This window comes from Geotrypetes seraphini, chromosome 18 (assembly GCF_902459505.1).
Source record: "Geotrypetes seraphini chromosome 18, aGeoSer1.1, whole genome shotgun sequence".
Classification (NCBI taxonomy): Eukaryota; Metazoa; Chordata; class Amphibia; order Gymnophiona; family Dermophiidae; genus Geotrypetes; species Geotrypetes seraphini.
Genome location: NC_047101.1, coordinates 24,177,168 through 24,192,169, shown reverse-complemented (window position 1 = coordinate 24,192,169; position 15,002 = coordinate 24,177,168). Strand labels below are relative to the sequence as shown.

The following is a 15,002-nucleotide window of genomic DNA, read 5'->3' as shown; positions in this document are numbered from 1 at the left end:
TTATTTTTATTTAAAAAAATCACACTTCTGGCTTATGGACAGTGTGGCAAGTGAATCTTCTCGTCAATCTGGCAACGACGCTAATGAATGAATGTCGGAACCAGTTTGTTTACATAAAGGCAGTATCCTATGGAATCCGTACATATCAAATTTAGAACTGTAGACTATCCCAATCAAAATTTATAGGATTTTAAAGTTATGGGACAAATATGTCCCTTGGTCCTGAAAGGGTTAAGGACTTCAAAGGTGACACTCTTAGGACATTGTCATTCGAGTGAAAATTCACCATGTCTCTTCACTGGTCCATACATTTTTATATATTTTCATAAATAGTAGTATGATTCTTTGTAGCTATATAGCTTAAACAATATAACAATGTAGCCTTAAATCTCAGATTAATTTATCTGTATTCAAGTTGGGGAGGGAATATTGTTGCCGGCACGATCATGTTTCGCCATAAAAGGCTGTTTCAATGTTTACTCCCCCCATTCAAGCAAACTATATTTCAAAGTTGAAATGCAGTTTACTTGAATGAGTAAGCTTCTGAAATGACACATTGGATTTAAATAAATTAAAAAAAGATAAATTAATCTGAGATTTAATGCTACAACTCTCAGAAATCCAAACCATGGACCAGATTAACGTCCACTGGTTGTAACTGGATTGAATTTTGTTTCATTGATTCAAAAAAACCTTCATAAAATCCTTTTTAGATGTATTACTGCAAAAAGTCTTACATTAAACTTTTTTTCTTTTTCTATTTTATAATTCTTTTGATTATGCTTGTATGGCAAAAAACATTAAAAAAATTATCTGTTTTTATTTTTAAATAACATAGGAAAACCCACATGCCATTCACGTACCCTCCAATCAAAGATGTCAAATGGAAAAAAACTATAGGATGGCCTCCTAGCCACACAAGTAGCAAAACTCGACAACCAAATTTCCAATCTACTAATTATGACCCCAGACTACAAAACATTCAGAAAAGAAATAAAGACTCTACTCTTCAAGAAATTCCTGCAAATGACATACCCAATCTTGTTCAACATCTTCATAAGGGACTTGGCTGAAGGGCTTCAGGGTAAATTAACGTTATTCGCCGATGATGCCAAATTATGCAATATAGTGGACAAGAACACAACAGGACCTGACAACAAATCCAAGACCGATAGTATGGCACACGACCTCCTCCTACTGGAGAATTGGTCCAGGACCTGGCAACTAAACTTCAATGCCAAAAAATGCAAGGTCATGCACCTTGGCAACAAAAATCCATGTAAGACTTACACTCTTAATGGTGAGATCCTAGAGAGAACTGTAGCGGAACGAGACTTAGGGGTAATCATCAGTGAGGACATGAAGACTGCAACTCAGGTGGAGAAAGCTTCATCTAAAGCCAGACAAATCATGGGTTGCATACGAAGGAGTTTCGTTAGCCGTAAGCCCGAAGTCATAATGCCATTATATAGGTCCATGGTGAGACCCCATCTGGAATACTGTGTACAATTCTGGAGGCCACATTACCGCAAAGATGTGCTGAGACTTGAGTCGGTCCAGCGAATGGCCACACGGATGGTCACGGGGCTCAGGGATCTCCCGTATGAGGAACGGCTGAATAAACTGCAGCTCTACTCCCTTGAGGAACGCAGGAAGAGGGGGGACATGATCGAGACATTCAAGTACCTCACGCGCCGTATCGAGGTGGGGGAGGATATCTTCTTCTTCAAGGAACCCACGTCAACACGAGGGCATCCATGGAAAATCAGGGGAGGGACATTACATGGCGACACCAGGAAATACTTCTTCACCGAGAGGGTGGTGGATCGATGGAATGGTCTTCCGATGCAGGTGATTGAGGCCAGCAGTGTGCCTGATTTTAAAGCTAAATGGGATCGAAAGGTGGGATCTCTTCGCAAAGGGAGGTAGGGGAGGGTCATTGGTGTGGGCAGACTTGATGGGCCTTGGCCCTTATCTGCCGTCACCTTCTATGTTTCTATGTTACCACTAACTCCTTCCCACTTCCCGATACCACTCCCTATTACCTTCCCGATCCCCCAAAACAACCTCATCTACTCCATATCTCCTCTAGAAATTACTAGATATCTTCTTCATGTAAAACCTTTGTTGTAATTCTTTTGTAATCCGCCTTGAACCGCAAGGCAATGGCGGAATAGAAATCTCTAATGTAATGTAATGTGTTGGATGGTAACCATTGTTGATATAAAAGTGCAACAGAGTCTTTGCGGAAAATATAGAATGACTAGCAAAAACTCCATGATAGTTGCTGTAAAGCTGTAAAGTTTGTGCATATATTAGTGCCTCATGGAGTTTTATCTTTTGGACTTTTAACTTTTAGCTCTTGTTTCAGCGTTGCTCAATGCAGCAGGTGATATAAGTCTGTCCCACGAAATAAAGGCCTTGTCGGATAATGGAGGAGTGTGTGGCGCAGTGGTTGGATCTACAGCCTCAGCAACCTGGGATTGTGGGTTCAAACCCCGCGCTGCTCCTTGTGACCCTGGGCAAGTCACTTAATCCTCCAGAGCCCCAGGTATGTTAGCTAGATTGTGAGCCCATCGGGACAGAGAGGGAAAATGCTTGAGTACCTGATTGTAAAAAACCGCTGAGATAACCTTGATAGGCGGTATATAAAATCCTAATAATAAACTTAAACGTTACAGACAACGATGCTGGCTGTTGTATCGAGCAATTTGAGCTAAGTACCTGAAAAAGCATATGAAACATTTTATTGAACTGAACCGAACGTTACAAGTTGAAATGAATTGAACGTTTTAAAATGAATTTAGTATGAGTTGAAGAAATGAATTGCTGAAATATTTACAGCATTTTTAGCATTCACAGCATATGAGTATATGAGCACTTTTCACTACGCACTACGTATCTTAAGCACTTTAAGCACTTTCAACTGTTGATGAAATTGAAGGAGGTGTAGGATATATGAATTAAGTAAGGAAATGATATGCCACAAAATATATAAATGAAATGAAATGTATTGAAATGAAATGGAAGAAGGATTTTAGATGAGATAATTCTGAAGAAGAATCATTAGATGAATTGAGAAGATCAAATATGGGTTGGTTTCGAGTTTCAAAGATGGCATACTGATTCGTTAGAGTATATGTGTACCCCATACCAAAATAATTAATGAAGTTTGTTTAAATTTAATAAATTTGTAAGGATTAAATTATTTAATTAGTGGGAATAAAATTAGTAAGTATTTATATGAGAAAATTAATGTAGGTTAAACAAATTTAAAAAAATAAGTTAATTAATTAATAAATTAATAAGTTGGTAGGGAGGTGGGTAATAAGCCAGTGATGTTATAAGGAGGCAAGAGAATAAGTCATTCTTCTCTTGAAGAAGTCCCAGCATGGGAAAAATGTACTCCTAAGTCTGAGGCTTATCCCCGTAGAATTTAAAAACAATAAATTAATTTGTTTAAAGTTTAATATTTAAATTGAATTAAATTAATTTAAATAAAGGTTATTCTTTATTCATTTAGTAAATTTAAAATCAGTGTTCATTGTTAATTTTTTGCAAATGGTCTTTAATATTTGTTTATTTTGCCAATAGATTACCATTTGATTTTTATGCTGTTTTGCTGTAAGCATACAACATTCAATTATATCCAGCACTACAAACATCTATTCATCAAAAATGGAGAAATTGAGTTTTTGACCAAGGATGTGTCTGTTGGTCTCAAAGTTGGTATTTTGAGACTGGCTTGTCTATATGGGAAGATTTTTTTGTACCCCTATTAGACACTGAGGTCTTTTCTCCATTTTTGATGTATGGATGTTTGTAGTGCTGGATATAATTGGATGTTGTTTGGGGATATATAATTTTTTGGACATCCTTTCTTGGTTGGGAGAGTTTTGCTGTAAGCATACAACATCTAAATCTACACCAAGAACACTTGTGTGTACTGTTGAGCAAATGCGGTACACTTGTGTGTACTGTGGATTGCGGTTAAACAATCAAAGTACCAATCAGGTTTTCAGGTTTTTATTTATATTTGATGAATCGCTTATTCCAGTTACTAAGCGATTTACAATTCCATAAAACAGGTTTACATAAGTAATAACAATAACTTAAAACTAACACTATTGAGATATACACGAAACGAGAAGGCGAAAAGGGTAAAGTTACATCATCACAGCTTAAGAAAAGAAACAAAACAAAGAATGAAACAATAGGGTGGGGTAATAGAACTGAGCCCTAGTATCTGCATCTAATAGAAAAAAAGCTAGAGATTGAATGCATCTTTAAAAAGATAGCTTTTTAGTAGTTTTTTGAATTGACCGAGGTCTTTTTCTTCTCTGATATGTTGGGGAAGAGCGTTCCATAATTGGGGGGCCATTATTGAGAACATATCATGTCTTCTAGTACCAATGATTTTTAAGGAAGGGACAGTTAGGAGGTACTGAGCTGTCGATCAGAGAGGTCGGGAAGTGTTGTGGGGGATAAGCATTCGGTTGATAAAAAGAGGTTCTTTAAAAGTTAAGGTTTTGTATGTTAGAATTAATATTTTATAAGTAATACAATGGCTGATTGGGAGCCAGTGGGAGTTAATCAATAAGGGGGTGACATGATCAAATTTTTTCCCATTGTGTATGAGTTTAACCGCAGTATTTTGTATAATTTGAAGGCGTCTTTTTTTCCTTTTGCGTAATATTAATTAATAAAGAGTTGTAGTAGTCGAGCTTGGCGATGACCAGAGAGTGGATTAATGGGTCCCGTTTCGCCTAATAGGCTTCTTTAAGGCAAGCGCCAATCTAGCTTTTTGTCAACCGTTACCTTACAAGGCAAAGATATAATGCGCCTAAGTTAGGATGCCTAACTAGGGTTACCAGATTTTCTGTTTGGGAAATCCAGACCCCTAGACCCGCCTCCAGGCCGGCCCAGTCCCATCCGCACCAGGCCCACCTCCAATCCCATCCTAGTCCTGCCCCAGCCCCATCCCCCGCTGCCTGCTCTCATTGGGCAGGATCAATGAAAGAAAATTCAATCCAGTTACAACCAATAGACGTTAATCTGGTCCATGGTTTGGATTTCTGAGATCCTTTTCCTTCACATATATCTGTGCGCTTGACATCTTCTATTTCCAAATACCCTATGATATTTAAGCACTTATGGAACTGCAAGTCAATTTTGAAGGAGAAAGTCCATAAGGAGACTCCTTTGAAAATCTTTGGTCCAGTGGGCAAATCTGGCAAGACAAGTTCAAAGGCTCCTGTAAAGTTTATAGGATATAAAAATGGGAAATTAAAAAAACAAACAAACAACAACCCAACAACAAACTTCTTTTATGTATTTTGCCAAGGTGACTTTGGCTGTAGCTGCACTACCAACCTTTCTCCTGCATTGGGGGAGGAGCAATTGTCCAAGGGCTGTTCTCAATATACTTCTCCAGGTACTCTGCTGTGACCAGTCTAGCCTTCAGAAAAAGATCTGCGACTGTCTACTGTAACCTATTTGTTGTGCTAGTCTGTTTTCAAACGATTGTAAGAATGTCAATTTGTAACCCGTTCTGAGCTTCAGGGAGAACGGGATAGAAATCAAAATAAATAAAAATCACACCTTACAAATTTGATATATTGAAACGCTGCTCTATGAATGCTATATTACATGATAAGTAATGTCTCTTTCACCTTTTACAAAGATGTGTATCTTTGCCACTCCCGGATCGCTGATATTGGTGTATCGACACCTGTAAGTGCCTGTGTTAGAGTAAGCAGTTTGCTTAATAATTAAACTGCTGTTACCACCCACGGTGATCACATTGTTCTGCATGAGTTTCGACACAGACCATGTCACGTTAGAACTCCCCCAGCAATGTAACTTTAGTGGCTCTCCTTTGTTCAAGACAAGTTCCTCCACAGCAGGCTCAATCACTGGAGATCCTGTCCCTAGAACAAGAAGGAAAGGGCAGGTAAGTCAAATATCCAACACATACCACCTCTTGTCTTGATTGTAACGATTTATCAGGTGATATTGAGCATCATTGGTGAGAAAATGCTGTCTCATGGAAAAGTGATATTTTCTATAGTTAATATGGAGAAAATCTTCTTTGCAATATTCAGTTGGTTTCCTGGTACCACATTTCCCCCCAATTTCTATAAAAATTGTGTGTGCAAATTTGAGCAATTTGCATGTGCAACTGGGATCTTAACAAGAGGGTTAGCGGCAGGGAGCCTGTAGGAATCGCTGCTGCTGACCTTTTGAAGCTGTAGAGCTGTGTAGAGCTGAAAGGAGGAAGATACAGGGACTACGGGAACTCAGCTAGCTCCGACGTCGGTAAGATAGAGTTGTGAATGTGGTGGGGGAGGGAAGGAAGGAAATGTGCTGCATGTGGGTTGAGAGGGGCAAGAGAAGGAGGATTATAGGACATGGGGTGGAGGGGAGGAAGGGAGAGATACTGCAAAGGGGTAGAAAGAGGCAAGAAAGAGAAAATGTTACATTTGGGGTGGAAGGGACGGAGAGACACTACATGGAGAAGAGAGAGAGGCAAGAGAGGAGAAATGTTGGGGAATAGGGGTTGAGGGGATGAAGAGATGATGCATGGGGCGAGAGGGAGACATTATGGTGGAAGGGAGGGGGAGAGAGATGGTGGATAGTGGGAGAGAGGCAAAAATGTTGGACAGGGCAGTGAAAAGGAGAACTGGAGAGAAAGCTGTATGGGGGAAGGGCAAAGAGATAGGTTGAATGAAGGGTGCAAGGCGATGCTGGACTTAGGGTGCAAGGGACAGAGAGAAAGCTGTTGGCATGGGGTTGTATAAGAAGGAAGGAGAGATACACAGCAGCTGGAGAGGAGTGAAAGAGGGAGATGGGTCCAGGAGCAGAAGGGAGTGATGGAGAAATGCCAGACAATGAGAGTGAGGGATGAGAGAGGGAGAACCATGGGGGAGACAGCAGGAGGGAAGAGAGAAGGGACAGGAAAAAGTCAGGCTATGAGGGCAGGGAGGAAGAGAGAGCACATGCTGGGCTAGAAAGGTGGAGGAAGGAAGAGGCTGGGAGGGGGATGAGAGGGGTGGCAAGGAAATGAATGAGAGAATAGTGATTACAGAGGGTAGAAATGTAGTAATGGAGAGTAGATTAAAGATGAAAGGGATTGGGGGGTTCAGGAAGGAGTGAGATGGGGAATAGGAGAGCTAGTGAGTAAGCAAAGATGGAAATTTGATAGGTTAAAAGGAGAAGGATGAGAAAGAGGCAGAAAAGAGCTAAAAAGGAATGAACAATATGTCAGAGGCAGGTGTAATGAGGGAATAGACAGGAGAGAGGAGAAAAGGCAAATGGACAACAGACACGTGACAAAAAATTAGTAGACAGACAGGACAGCAGAAAAGAGAAACTGGAACCAACATGATGGCAAAATAAAATGTCCAGTCAACAAAGGTAGGAAAAAAGCATTTTATTTTGAATGCTTTAAACAGAATGAGTTCCAGAGGATGTGGTAACAGTGCTTAGTGTAGCTGGATTTAAGCAGTGTTGACAAGTTCCTGGAGGAAAAGTCCATAGACAGATATGGGAAAAGCCACTGCTTGCCCTTGGATTGGTAGCACGGAATGTTGTTACTATTTGGGTTTCTGCCAGGACATGGATTGATCACTGTGGAAACAGGATACTGGCAGGATACTGGGCTAGATGGACCATTGGTCTGACCCAGTATAGCTATTCTTATGTGGAATATGTTAGCTTTGGAAAATGTGCATAGCAAATGTTTTTTTGTATTGTGTTCAGCAGAAAAGGAAATATATTTTGAGGTGGGCATAGGGCGGGGCTGAAAAAATTTTGTGCCTTTAGGCTTGGGCCTGCCCAAAACTGGCTGGCTATGCCACAGCTTCAGTGCTATGCAGTCGTACTAACCTGTAGGGGTTTGGTATGTATGGGAAAGTTGATCTGTATAGCGCTGTGTAAACAAGATGTTCAGACTTCAAACCTCTGGGATAGAAATTTTTGCATTGTCAGCGGATAGAGGAGGAACTGAGAACCAAATGAAATAAGTACTTGCAAAAAAAAAAAATATATATATATATCTCAATGTGGTAAGCTTTCTAAGTGACAGGAAACACATTGTCCAGAAAGGCTCCCCTCTCCCCTTCTATGGTTCTACTTGCTTCCACTTCCTCTTCTCATTCCTGAGAGTTTCTTTTCCTCCTTCAAGAAACAAAAGATTATGGTTCATTTGCAAAGGGTTTAGAAGTCGATTGCTGTGATCTGGGCACTAAGCTGCTATAATATCAAATTATGGGGTCCTTTAACTAATGTAATGTAATGTAATGTAATTTATTTCTTATCTACCGCTACATCCGTTAGGTTCTAAGCGGTTTGAAGAAAATATACAGTGGTGCCTCGCATAAAGAACGCCTCGCACAGCGAACGCTGCACACAACGAACTTCATGTCATGATTCCTACAACGAACTTCGTTTCACACAACGAAGTCGCCCGAGCTTCCACGATCGCTGCCGATGTATTGCATCCTTCCGCGCAGGCGCTGCAGGCCGTCGTTAGTCACTGCGCTTAACTTAAGCACGTATCACGGCAGTCGTCCTTTTAAGATAAACTCAATATTTTTTATAGATCATGGCTTCTAAAAAAAAGCAGGAAGGTGATTTCTGTTGAAATGAAACGGGAAATAATTAGAAGGAGTGAATGTGGGGTAAAACAGTGTGACCTCGTCAAAGAGTTTGGCCTCAGCAAGACCACCATTTTCACCATTTTGACAAATTTATCTTTTTTTATGTCATCTTAGCATATTTTATGCTGCAGAACGAATAATTTTTTTTAACATGTATTGTTATGGGAAAACGCGTTTCACATAACAAACTTTTCGCATAACAAACTTGCTCCTGGAACCAATTAAGTTCGTTGTGTGAGGCACCACTGTACATTAAGATTATAAATGAGAAGTAAGAAGGTACTTAAAAAAATTCCCTTACTGTCCCGAAGGCTCACAATCTAACTAAAGTACCTGGAAATTAATAAAGAAGAGAAAATAAAGATGGTTGAAAAAAGAAAAATTCTATGTGAACTTATAGGATGGAAATTAAACTGCATTAAGTGCTAGTGTGTGCGTACTGCAGCTTAAAAGGGCTTACCGCAGGATGCACTCAGGAAAGTTCCAAATGTGCACACGCTACCCACACACTAGAAAATATTTTCTATATTTTTTTGTTGAGGGAGAATGTCTGTTTCTATGTTTCTAAGTATTTCTCAGGGATCATATCAGGTATGCAATCTTATCTTTCATCGGCTTCCAAATTATATGCACCAGTTTGAGTTCATCATGACACAATGTGAAGTGTGAGTAAAAATATAGAGATTTATTTTTTATTTAATTTTTATTTATTTATTCAATTTTCTATGCCGTTCTCCCAGGGGAGCTCAGAACGGTTTACAGGCATTTATTCAGGTACTCGAGCAGTTTTCCCTCTCTGTCCCGGCGGGCTCACAATCTATCTGACGTACCTGGGGCAATGGGGGGATTAAGTGACTTGGCCAGGGTCTCAAGGAGCGGCGTGGGTTTGAACCCACAACTTCAGGGTGCTGAGGCTGTAGCTTTAACCACTGCGCCACACTCTCCCCCTTATATAAGAACATAAGAATAGCCTTACTGGGTCAGACCAATGGTCCATCAAGCCCTGTAGCCCGTTCTCACGGTGGCCAATCCAGGTCACTAGTAGCAACATTCCGTGCTACCGATCCAGGGCAAGCAGCGGCTTTCCCCATGTCTTTCTCAAAAACAGACTATGGACTTTTCCTCTAGGAACTTGTCCAAACCCATCTATGTTAACTGCTTTTACCACAACCTCTGGCAACACATTCCAGAGCTTAACTATTCTCTGAGTGAAAAAATATTTCCTCCTATTGGATTTAAAAGTATTTCTCTGAAACTTCATCACGTGTCCCCTAGTCTTTGTAAGTTTTCATGGAGTAAAGAATTGATCCACTTGTACCCGTTCTATACTACTCAGGATTTTGCAGACCTCAGTCATATCTGCCCTCAGCCATCTCTTTTCCAAGCTGAAGAACCCTAACCTCTTTAGTCTTTCCTCATACAAGAGGAGTTCCATCCCCTTTTTATCCTTTGGCTGCATTTACATTCTCGGAATAGCATTAACAGTCTCTGGATATTAGGCTATATCATAACTCAAAATCACATAATGCAAGATTTAATGTGATGACGTAATTATGCGCAGCCTCTCAGGTGCTGAGGAATCTCACCCGCAAGAAAATATTCTTCACCCACAATCTGTCAGTTACGTGCGATGGGCCAAATTTATCTCAACTTTTTTTTTTTTTTCTACAATGGAAGAAAAAAATGTATAACTATTTCCATAAATGTTTTCCCTTTATTGCTTCTCCTTGACCATCTTACTTAAATTCACACTTTAAGCAATAGTAATGTAATGTAATTTATTTCTTATATACTGCTACATCCGTTAGGTTCTAAGCGGTTTACAGAAAATATACATTAAGATTAGAATAGTGTCACTAAACCCTTTCTTCCTACAACCAATTGCAACACACCATGAGAAAAGCAGGTAATTCAGGCCAGCAGCACTCTGGACTTTAAGAGAAAATGGGATAAGCATGTGGGATCACTTCAGGGAAGAATTTAGGTGGTGGGTCATTAGAGTGGGCAGACTTGTTGGGCCATGGCCCTTTTCTGCCATCATCTTCTATGTTTCTATGTTCTGGCCTTTTCACTGCCAAGTGGGCAAATGGGTTGAGAGAGATACCATTACACACACACACACACACACAAAAACAGTGATACCTTGGAATCCAAACTTAATCCATTCAAGAACCCTGTTCGAGTTCCAAAGCGTTCGAGCTCCAAGACAATTTTTCCCATTGAAAATAATAGAAACTGGATTAATCCGTTCCTGGGTCCCACAAACTCAAATTTTAACAGTAAATACAATGGATTTTAAGTTTAAGGTAAAATATTAACAAATATTCCAAAGCAGCATTCAAATCCTGGGGCAGAAACACACTCATACAATGTGCAGGGCGTTCGGATTCCAAAGCAGAGTTCGGATTCTGGGGCAAAATTTGCTTGAATTTTTAGTTCAGATTCCAAGTTGTTCGAATTCTGGGGCGTTCGGATTCCAAGGTATCACTGTATTGCAGTTTTAATATCAGAAATTTCAGAAACTTGGTTGCCATGAGGCATCATTACTCTCCTAGTACAGAAACCAAGAAACAGGAACAGTGCACTCTGCACAAATCCAAGGAATCCACACAAACGAAGGTGTTTTACCGACACAAGGCCCGTGTTAGGTCCGTTCAATACAAATGTAGATAGTGCTTTAAGTTTTCTTGAAAAAATAAAACGAAGACCTTGAACATTGTTTGTTTCCACATTTCTGTTTTGTTTGCCGTACAGTGAGAGATTAGAGAAACTGGGCCTCATCTCCCTTGAAAAGAGGAGACTGAGAGGAGACATGATCGAAACATTCAAAATACTGAAGGGAATAGACTCAGTAGATAAAGACAGGTTGTTCACCCTCTCCAAGGTAGGGAGAACGAGAGGGCACTCTCTAAAGTTGAAAGGGGATAGATTCCGTACAAACATAAGGAAGTTCTTCTTCACCCAGAGAGTGGTGAAGAACTGGAACGCTCTTCCGGAGGCTGTTATAGGGGAAAACACCCTCCAGGGATTCAAGACAAAGTAGATAAAGACAGGTTGTTCACCCTCTCCAAGGTAGGGAGAACGAGAGGGCACTCTCTAAAGTTGAAAGGGGATAGATTCCGTACAAACATAAGGAAGTTCTTCTTCACCCAGAGAGTGGTGAAGAACTGGAACGCTCTTCCGGAGGCTGTTATAGGGGAAAACACCCTCCAGGGATTCAAGACAAAGTAGATAAAGACAGGTTGTTCACCCTCTCCAAGGTAGGGAGAACGAGAGGGCACTCTCTAAAGTTGAAAGGGGATAGATTCCGTACAAACATAAGGAAGTTCTTCTTCACCCAGAGAGTGGTGAAGAACTGGAACGCTCTTCCGGAGGCTGTTATAGGGGAAAACACCCTCCAGGGATTCAAGACAAAGTAGATAAAGACAGGTTGTTCACCCTCTCCAAGGTAGGGAGAACGAGAGGGCACTCTCTAAAGTTGAAAGGGGATAGATTCCGTACAAACATAAGGAAGTTCTTCTTCACCCAGAGAGTGGTGGAAAACTGGAACGCTCTTCTGGAGGCTGTTATAGGGGAAAACACCCTCCAGGGATTCAAGACAAAGTAGATAAAGACAGGTTGTTCACCCTCTCCAAGGTAGGGAGAACGAGAGGGCACTCTCTAAAGTTGAAAGGGGATAGATTCCGTACAAACATAAGGAAGTTCTTCTTCACCCAGAGTGGTGGAAAACTGGAACGCTCTTCTGGAGGCTGTTATAGGGGAAAACACCCTCCAGGGATTCAAGACGAAGTTGGATGGGTTCCTGTTGAACCGGAACGTAAGCAGGTAGGGCTAGCCTCAGGGCACTGGTCTTGACCTGGGGGCCACTGCGACAGCGGACTGCTGGGCACGATGGACCACTGGTCTGACCCAGCAGCGGCAAATTTTTATGTTCTTATGTTTGGTTTATACATGGGACGCAGCACAGACCGTTTTTCGGCAATTACGGTATGTCTGCATCAGGAGTCCTAAAACATACAGTCCCATGTATATTTTATATATATTGGTTGATATTAAAGTGTGGCTTGTCTCACCCTCTTAGCACATAGACTTAGATCCATTGACCCTCTTACATTAAACAAGTGTTTAAGAAACTAGATTAAATAAAATATTTTCATCTTTCTCGCCTAAAACAGAACCTAGCAGATGAATGGAAGTCTGCTATGCTTTGCAAGAGGGTTTTGTTTTCTATAATATTGAATATTTTCCATTGGAAAGAGTTTCCATACAAGGAGTCACCGCTATACCACATTGTTATCTTGGAAAATCCAGTGCTGTCAATTTTTGCCAATATTTGTACTATTGTCCCTGAGTCAGATGTTCCTTGTGATCCACTATCTTCAAACTTCATTCTGCCTCATTTTTTTTTCAACAGCAGAGCATGAGATAAGCAACAAAGATTTTATTATTATTTTTTTTTTTTAAATCAAATTCACACTACAATATAATGTATTTCAAAACCTAGACTGGGTCTACCTGTCCTGAAAATCCTCCAGCCAGCTGAGTTTTCACACCTGAAAATTCACCTAAAGTCCAGGAAAAGTCTCAAGATTACCACAGTAAATACAGTAAAACCTTGGTTTACGAGCATAATTTGCTCTGAAAACATGCTTGCAATCCAAAACACTCTTATATCAAAGCAAATTTCCCCATAGGAAATAATGGAAACTCAGGCGATTCGTTCCACAACCCCAAAACTTTAATACAAAATGCTATACGTACTCGTATTGCAAGACCTTGCTCGTTTCGAACAGTCATGACACTCCCGCAGCGTCACAGAGAGAAGAACCATCGGCTCAGTTATGATGTGTGTATTCTGTATGTACTTGTATTGCAAGACCTTGCTTGTTTATCAAGTTAAAATTTAATCAAATGTTTTGCTTGTCCTGCAAAACACTTGCATACTAAGTTACTTGCAATCCAAGGTTTTACTGTATGCATGAGATAGATTTGTATATATTGAGCTTCGAAGGGGCTGGGGAGTTGCCATGACAGGTTTGAGAAGACCCAACCAAGCTCTAGCAGCTCAACAGACCTTATCCAGCTCTGTCGGCTGTGCTGCCAGGATCCTCTCCTGCTAGCTCTCCTCTTTTATACATGCCATTTTTTAAAATTATTTTTAAAATATGCATCAAAGATGCATTTTGAACAAGCGAGAAGCTCAAATAGGCAATTCAGATGGCGCACGCTGGTAAATAATATATCTTATGCAGAGGTGGAAGGCCAGAATCAGAATAATTCAGTTTCTCTTTTAAAAAAAGTCTATAAAATTGATCTTTTAAAGTTACAGTTAACAGTTTAGAGAACAGAGGAGCAGCTCAGTGGTTAGTGCAGTGGACTGTTAGTTTTGGAACGTTCAATAGCCTTAAATTCAAGCTTCTTTTTTTTTTTTTATTGTAAATTTAATGATTAACAATATCAAGTGATACCGAGGAAAAAGGTTTCTTATACAAAGTTATAAATACTTATACAAACCCAAAACAATCCTTTTCAAGCCCACAATATTGGGGAGACATGCTACTTTTCAACCACTTAAATAAAAGAAAACAAAGAAATTGGTTTCGATTCATATGAATCCTAACCTTTCCCTACTATATGGAACTCTAACATCCACTACGTTCTACTACGCTGATAGTTCAGTCCATGATAGGACTATGCGTAGGCTCCAATTCCGAGGCCTTTTCCTGGATTAGGATTTAAGTTTGTGTTGCACTTTCCATATCTAGTGGGTTATATTCTTTATACATGATTATTTATAATTTGGACCACTAGGGTAATTGAGATTTAGTTTAGATACTCTAACATCCTACCATTTTCTCAGTAATGAATCTTAAAGGCAAAAGAAGAAAAAGAAAAAACTCACTTCTGTTCTCGAGCTAACAAAAATTGTTGCAATTGAATAGGATCCCAAAATACATATTCAATGTCTTGCACCTTGGAAATTTTAAGTTAAAAGATGCCTCAAGAGCTAGGACTCTTAATTGCAGAAATTCTTTCCTCCTGAGTTGCGTAGTTCTTGAGACATCAGGAAAAACTCTAACCAAATCTCCACAAAATTTAGTCTTCTAGTAAAGTTCTCAAAGCTTTCTACCTTTCGATGAACCACCATTTTGTCTTGAGTTGTTTGCTTGAATTACTCATACCTGAACCTGTTGAACACGAGAGTCCAGTGATTTAAGGCTCCTTTTACTAAGGTCCGCTAGCGTTTTTAGCGCACGCACAAAATGACCGCGCAGTACGCTTCTAGAATAATGCCAGCTCAATGCTGCTGTTATGGTCTAGCGCGTGCGGCAATTTAGTGCG

The 15,002-nt window shown here is 40.1% G+C and overlaps 1 protein-coding gene across 2 annotated transcripts in view; it reads right to left on the bottom strand.

The window, feature by feature from the left end:
* Nucleotides 1-15,002, bottom strand: part of CSF1R (colony stimulating factor 1 receptor) — a 92,735-nt gene that overhangs the window by 72,849 nt on the left and 4,884 nt on the right. For both annotated transcript variants that reach the window (XM_033926910.1, XM_033926911.1), the window contains exon 2: nucleotides 5,673-5,930. In XM_033926910.1, coding sequence (XP_033782801.1) covers nucleotides 5,673-5,930 — 258 coding nt within the window. The remainder of the gene's footprint in view (nucleotides 1-5,672; nucleotides 5,931-15,002) is intronic.